Source organism: Diadema antillarum, unplaced genomic scaffold (genome assembly GCF_040938485.1).
Source record: "Diadema antillarum isolate AM-2024a unplaced genomic scaffold, OU_Dant_1.0 scf00000228, whole genome shotgun sequence".
In the NCBI taxonomy this organism is placed as follows: Eukaryota; Metazoa; Echinodermata; class Echinoidea; order Diadematoida; family Diadematidae; genus Diadema; species Diadema antillarum.
The window spans coordinates 154,791-162,790 of record NW_027271117.1 but is presented as its reverse complement, the minus strand read 5'-3'; the positions used below and the strand labels follow the sequence as shown (position 1 = coordinate 162,790).

General features: G+C 44.5%; 1 protein-coding gene across 2 annotated transcripts in view; it reads right to left on the bottom strand.

The window, feature by feature from the left end:
* Window positions 1–724: 724 nt before the first annotated feature.
* Window positions 725–8,000, bottom strand: part of LOC139724779 (adenylate cyclase type 9-like) — a 143,475-nt gene continuing 136,199 nt past the window's right edge. For both annotated transcript variants that reach the window (XM_071635891.1, XM_071635892.1), the window contains exons 3-6: window positions 6,500–6,786; window positions 4,310–4,536; window positions 2,091–3,646; window positions 725–987 (exon numbers count right to left, since the gene is read on the bottom strand). In XM_071635891.1, the coding sequence (XP_071491992.1) occupies window positions 2,092–3,646; window positions 4,310–4,536; window positions 6,500–6,786 (2,069 nt within the window). In that variant the 3' untranslated portion in view covers window positions 725–987; window position 2,091. The remainder of the gene's footprint in view (window positions 988–2,090; window positions 3,647–4,309; window positions 4,537–6,499; window positions 6,787–8,000) is intronic.

The following is an 8,000-nucleotide window of genomic DNA, read 5'->3' as shown; positions in this document are numbered from 1 at the left end:
TTTAACCAACGAATCATCAACTCCATAATGCAAGTACTCAGTGACTGAAGAGGCGAACATGTCAGCTACTTTCAGACACTTCACCAGTGCAGAAGTGCATTCTGCTGGTAAAATCTGAAGCACGGGCTACAAGACGAGATCAGTGTTATACACAAACTACATCTTTAAACTCTTCCATCGCACAGAATTGAACTTCCTACTCCCACTAGATTACGGAACACATTGCATGATCAGTACGCGACATATCCGATGCAAATGCACTCCTGAGCACCAAAAGCCCCACTCAAGCTACACATTGCACTGTATACAAATCTCTCGAGATAGATAAATAGACAGATGGATAAAAAGATAGAGAGATAAAAAGAAGAACAGACAGACAGATACACACATGCACACCTAGAGAAGGAGAGACACACGAAAAATGGAAAAAAAAAAATCAAAACAGACGAAGTAAGATTAACATAATACACTCTGATTGTATTTCCTTACATCATCATTGCAGGCTTGACGAATTCAATATCGATCTCGTCATTCATTGGAGCTTTGGATATTTCAGCTGAATCGTAATGACTGATAGCAAATTTGGAGAAAGCCCCTTCCCCCCTCCCCCCATGCTCCTCAACGCAAGAAATTTGTCCATCATGACCAAGGACTACTTCTGAACCACAGGATTCTGTCAGCACACTCCCTTGGTGAACGAGTGGCATTACACCACCCCGGCTTCTTGCAGCGACTGGGCACGATCCACGACGACGCACATAAACAAATCAGGGCGGTTCTACGTAGCAGCGCAGACGCTACGCTCTGCCGGGGTACGCTTCGAGCCGAACTACGCACTCTTCATGCCACATACGGGATTCTTCTGAAGTTCTGCCTATGAAATTTTTGAATGCAGCCTGAGTTTCGTTTAAAGGCTGTTGATGATATTCTCGCATCTCCCTGATGAAATGGCGGCTCCTTGCTGCTGATGTGAAGTGAAGACCATTTCTGTATAGGAAGAGAAGAAAGAAGACAGCCTGTTGGTGATGAAAACTACAGAGTAACAGCAAAAAGAAAACCCAAAAAAGAAACTTCAACAAGTCTCAACTAAGGATTGGGAAATTATTACCCTAATCCCCTAAATTCTGCATATGCTGAATATTTTGTGAGGTTTTTATTTTCATGAATTTTGCAAATCCGGCGCTATTCGAGAATATAAAACATGCCAAAATATGAACTCTGATTTCAACATGAAAGCAATGTACACACATACATTTCGCCATTTAGTACCATACTCCACAATCGCGAATTTAACCACTTGTGAAATTGGCGGGAAATCCTGATTCATGAAAATTTAGACTCGCTAAATATGTGGTGTATACAGTATTTCAAAATTCTATTTCATTGTGACACAGTCGCACATAGAAAATGATAATGCATACATGAAGACCAGAATGTTAGAAATAGACACCACTTACACATTGGACATTGGCACACACACCCATTATGTGTCACCAAAGACTAGAGTTCAAAGTCTTCAGCCAGTATTGTAGTCCTGCACACTCACTGTATGACAAGTACAAGTACTTTAAAGACCACACAATATGGGGAGAGTTTTCATACACTGCATGATTAATAACAGCAAAGTGGGGTTAGTTTGTCTAAAGATGTGCCTTCATTTTCAAGCCTTGAACAGAAAACTGCATGACTAATAACAGCAAATTGGGGTTAGTTTGTCTAAAGATGAGCTTTCATTTTCAAACCTTGAACAGAAAATAAAGCAATTTCAAAAAACAATACTCATAGCATATCTAGTTTGGTTCTGCTATGCACAAGGCCAACAAAGAGTTAAATGAAAGTGACACAAACTCTGGTGATCATGATAGCTAGTTGGAGGTGCACATAGGAGATAGTGTTCATGCACTCATGTATAGATGGTCATGACATTTGTAGCAAGGCGCTATTTCCCATCTACAATTTATTCCTGTTGCTTCGCTTCACTGCAATTATTCAACGAGGAAGTTTCCAAAGAGGAAGTTTATCTTGTTGCAAACAATCCCTGTATGTTTTAATTCTGTTGATGGATTTATAAGAGGAGGGGCCCCTCTCACCTCATGATGTGGGCTCCAGTGGAGTGGCTTTCTTGCTCTTCACCAGGTACGTCATCATTTCCCCCTTGCCCCGCACCTTGACCAGTCCGCGCTGCTCGAACTCGAAGAACGGCTCCAGCACCTTCATGGAGTGCTCCGTCACCTGGATGCGGCCGGGAACGCCGGTGGAGTCCATGCGACTGGCCACGTTCACGGTATCGCCCCAGATGTCGTAGAGGAGCTTCGTGGTGCCGATGACACCGGACGTCAGCTTCCCGTGGTTGTACCCTATCCTCAAGATGAAATTGAATGCACCAATTGTCATGCTAAGCACGTCCTCATTGAATTGCGAGATCTTATTCATCATCTCCTGCGCAAAGTCCATGAGTGTGACTAGTCTTTCGATGGACTGCGCCTCGGTCTCGGACTGCTTGCGGGGATGGAGTCCGCAGGCTGCCATATACGTGGAACCTATCGTTTTGATCTTCTCCACTTCTTCGAACATGGGCTCGCCAAGCAGGTTATCAAAGTCGCTGATGAGTTCATGCAGGACCCTAATGCACTCTTTGCCCCCCTCGTATGCCTCCTCGTAGAAGTCATTGAAGTTGACGATGCTGCAGAAGATGACGGCCACATTCTCGTGGTTCTGGGAGAACTTCTTGGTGGTGCGCAGCTGCTCTGTCACGAACTGGGGCACGATGTGATGCAGCAAGGACTCCGCCTCCTGCTGTAGCAGCTGCATGCGCTCTCGGTCCGCCGAAGCCTGAACCTTCGCGTAGTAGTTGAGGCGGAAGCCAATCTCGTACTCCCGGTTGAGCAAGAAGATGAGGATGAGGAGGAGGATGATGACAAGAACCAGCTCTTCAGGGATGACATACATGAGGGACTTATACTCGCACATCTCCTCTTCAGTGGTTGCTGTGGTTTCCAGGAGGCCATAGGGCGTCGGCGTGGATCCAAAGATGTCAGGGTCCACCAGGGAATCACAGGCATTGCATATAAAGAGCAAGATGAGCAGGATGACTCCACTGAACAGGGCCAGGAGCATCTTCATCCACAAGTTAAGCTGGACAAAGTTGCAGAAGTGCAGGAGAGAAACGATGAGCAGGAAGCAGAAGAAGAGCCGGTTGGAGCCGAAGCAGTCAACGCCGCAGGTGTAGTTGGTGTACACGGCGAGGATGGGGCAGCTGAGGAGTAAGGCGCCGACAATGTGTCGCCGGTACCACTGGTGGAACAGCAAGGTGATGCACTCGGCGCAGGCAAGGACGACCCCGCGGCAGAAGGCCTCGCGGACGACGGCGAGGAGCACTACCAGCTGGAGAACAGTGACGATGGGAAAGCAGACGGCCCAGGGCAGAGCGATGTCCAGGGCCATGAAGCAGCCTATGCCGATGAGCATGAACATGGTGAAGGCAATGGACACGTCCAGGAGGGTGTTGTAGCGGGTCGTGGAGATGGTTTCCGAAGATCGCCGGCGATTCCGGCGCTTCTCGTCTTGCTCATCTTCGCACTGCTCATGCAGGTACTCAGGGGTGAATTGGTCATGGTAGTTCTGCTCAATTTCTTTGTCAACAAACCTGTAAAAATAAGAAAGAAGAAAGAATTGACTCTGGGCTTTAGCTTTATTTTAGCAGCAGATTCTTTTACATTAAATTCTTCTTTAAACGGGAGCCGGGGAATGAAATCTATTTATCGTAAAGAGCTCTGATTACAGAAGAACTAAAAAAAAGAACAATTTTAGCAATTCTGAAATCCTGGAACTGAATCTGACCAATATTAAACATAAAGAAGGCAGGACATCTAGGTGCCATTATGCAGCAACTTGATGTGGTATTAGGCAATGCTGATATTCAAAATATTGTCAAAGGCTGTCAACAATTTTCATTAAAATTTCCTTTCACCAATGTTCTGGCTTTTGCTGTGTGATAGCAGGAATTTCCTTCTAAACAAAAATTTGAATGGAGGAGGCTGGTCTACCCTTGGTCAGAAAGAGAATACAGCACATAATTACCCTCTATCATGCCTGCCAACTATGAGATTCAATAAATCTGAATAAATGGGATCAAATATTACAAAAATAGAAATATTCACCCCTCTCCTATTTGTCATTATTAGCAGGCATTCACAAAACAGGAATACAAACTTTGATAAAGCTTCTCCCTTCCTGCTAAAATAGGAATGTTCCTACTTAACAGGAATTATTGGCAAAGATTCATAACATGTTTTTGGTCATCATTTACCTCAGGGTGAGGTTGCTGATTGGGACCTTGTGGAAGTAGTCGATGTTGCTGTTCTCCTTCAGAAAACTGATCATCAACTTTTCAGTGTTGTTCTCCTCGTTGTGGTGCAGGATGATGGACTCGTTGAGGGTCAGGGGGCTCTCCTCGTTGGGGCCGTCCTGGGGGGAGCTGGGCCCATGGCCGGGCTCACCCACCACGCCCCCATTTTCCGGTTTGACTTCTCCGCCCTGGATGGGGGTGAAAAGGCAGATAGCTCCGTCAGTTAGTCCATGCCTCACAGACTAATCAAGTTATTTTTGGTCCACCCTGAAGTGCCGACGAGTATCATTTCTATCTGTGATTGCCAGGAGCAGACATTTGCAAATTTTCACAGAGGGATATAATGAGGAATGGACCATATAACACTTGGTTGATGATTATAAGACATTTGCTGCTGTTGTTGTTGTTGTTCAGCACAGTGATCTGAATGTGCCTTGAACACTCCTCAGTACATTTAGGCAACTGTAGGTAGATAAAGGTAAATTAGGAGACAGCACCCATTTTAAGCTGAAAATGTGGGATGCAGCTCATCCCTACTTGACACACATCTGCACGATGACCTTTCGGGAGCAAAGGAAAAACTAATTCATTGAAACACATCTCCATTTAAATCCCATTCAGCAAGAAAAGAAATACATTTCTTTCTTTGACATCTTACCACATCTTTCTGCACTAAAGTTTTCCTGAAATACAGAATAACGACTAGCAAAAGGTGACAGGGTCAATTCAAAGGATGGTTCCTTTCTTCGTTTTTTTCACTTTGTCTATTACACTACATATTGAACGTATAATCATAATCATGGAGAGGCAACAGTATAAAACATAATTGTATGCTTGTCTCTACAAATACAATCCTCTCTATTCATGAAACAACGACTATATGTGACCTGCTACAACAAAAGGATCCGAAAGTCGAGGGGAGGTCGATTTTCTAAAAATGACACAACATTGTTCCCTTACTCTTCCGCATTAATTTCATGTGTAACAATGACTCATAAAAGTACTCAGTTGCGGAGATATCAACGATTTTATGAGATTATGTTGAGTGGTCTAAGAAATCAGCGTTTCGAGAAAACCACCTTCAAAATTTTCCTTCCAATGCAATCGTGATCAAGGGCAGGTAAAACAGTTTTCACCTCTTGACAATAGCAGGTATGCTCCTAGCAACCTACGCGATGTTCATTCAAGCTTAGTGCCAGTGGTCTACGCACGACCAATCAGTAACTAGGATGCCATGCACTGCCCAATAAGATTGCTCCCTTTCCTGCTAGGGGCGGAGTCTATCTGCGGCGCTAAATCCACATCTTTGGACATGTTTCTGTTCCATTGACAAGTCAAAAATCATGGCCCAGGAAAATACTAATTTCTTGCCTTTCCTTCGGTCATTTAGCTTCAAAATTTTGGCAGATGATAGAAAAAACATTAGACTACAAAATGATGCCCCAAAAAAGAAATTAAATGGTTTTGACCGATTTTCATGATCTGACTTCAAACTCGATTTCCTCTGCTCAGCCTTCAGCGACTTTCAGATCCTTTTGTTGTGGCGGGTCACATATTGCATGGCCTTATGCACTGGGATGACAGAGAGTAATCTGCGGTAGTTTTTAGTGTCTCATTCAATGTCACCCAACATAGCGTAATCATAACTAAATAGATCTAGCTCATGTTGCTGAATTTCTTTCACAAAACTTGATTGATTAGATGTCTTGCAATTGCAGTGGACTCCCGTTATAACGAAGTCCTCAGGACTGGCAGTTTTCTTTCATTATATCGAAATTCCTTATAACCGAATAAATGAACAATAAAAAACAAAGAGCTGATGATGTTGCGGTGTGAATTCTTACTTCGTTGTAACCGGAATTTCATTATAACCCTGTTCATTATATCAGGAGTGCACTGTACTCAGTTTTCGACAATTGGAGCTAAGGGCATTTTTTGCGGCTGAAATTTTCACAAACTGCCTTCAGCATTCAATGCATATAGTGTAGACTAGAACTTTTGCATGTATTTTAATTTTGTGAATCTTGGCTCTCGTGAAATTAAAATGCATGCAAACATTCCTTGGCTTGCAATATACGTACACTGGCATCTTGAGTCAAGTGGAAAGAAAAGGGAGGGGGGGGGGTAGAGATATGAGAGGGGAAGCCTTACCGCTGGTACCTCGGCGTGATTCTGAACGGCATCTTTGCCCTGCTCCACGCTCCCGGGACTGGCTCTTGCTTTCTCCGGGGTGCCCCCACTCCCATTGGCACCGTTGGTGCTTGCAGAGAGCAACGGTTTCCGGCTCTGAGTCTCCTGGCGCCCCTCGGCACCTTCGCCGCGGTCACTGTCGGTGTCCTCCACCGCCCCTTGGCTCTCCAGCGCCGCCATCTTGACGTGGGGCTTGGTCGCTGGGCTCGCAGATCCCGCTCGGCCGGCAATAAAGTACGTCTTCATGCCTGCACAAATGATAATCGAGACATTACAATTTAATAGTCATAAAGCAGAATTCACAGGACTCTGTGTCACTTCCTAACTTTGCTGTAGCTTGGCTGAAATCTAAGCTGTTGGCATGCATACCATCACATACTCCCTACAGATGAAAACCTGGTACTAGACGGGTTATTAGACCAACTGCATGGGATCTGAGTCTTTCAACAGAAGCAATCTATGGCACCCTGAGTGCCAGCCTATGATTGACGTGATAAGTAACTCATCACCAGGTGCACCTGATCAATCACGGAGCACGAACGCTCCAAGACTCAGACATGCCTCCTCCTCGCACTGAAAGCAGTCCAACGCCCTCTACTGTTGAAGAGAGTGACTATCAATGGACACGACTGACAAAGATCTCTCTTGCATTGAGCGTGATAAGCTTTATGCATCTGCCTCTACTGATACGATCACTTCAATATACCAGCTAGTTACTGAAGGCATTACAAAAGATATTTCTATTACTTGCCCAGTGGGCATTCAGGCAAGGGTCCCACGCTTTGTACAGGCAAGTGTCCATTCATTTCACTTGCTCAAGAGTGAATCTTAGTTGACTTGGGCAGGCAGGAATGTGGGTCTGTAGCACACAGTGGTAATGCCAATTAAATGCGATCTACTGCTACACATATTTTGCATGATTTCGTAACCCCACACAATGAATGTTAAAAGCTGCAGGTGAATAACAGTACTCCAATGCATTTGCGAAAGTACTGGTGGTCAATTTTACCAATGTTGCATACTAGTAAAATGGATAAACAGTCACAGAGGTACACAGCAGTTGTCTCCAGGGCACCGTTTCATGAAAGCTGTCGTCTCTGACAATTACCATAGTAATAGTCAGTGACAAGGGCTTCTCAGCCGATCAAAACCAAGGATTTTTACCATTTTTTTTTTTTACTGAAATTGTTAGAGACTGACAATTTGTCAGGGCTGACAACTTTAATGAAATGGTGCCAAGAAGTACTGTGGTAAAGCCATATAAATGTATGTGTGTGTGTGCATGTGTTTGTGTGAGAAGGGAGAGGTTGGGGAATTTCTCATTATTTCACAGAAGCGGCATAGGATTGGGGGAAAAGGCAAGATATTACTTCAGGCTCAGGAAGAGTAAACATGTTGACTCCTGAACTTGTTGTAGCCTCACGGTCAGACTACGCGATACTACACATAACTGTACTTTCAC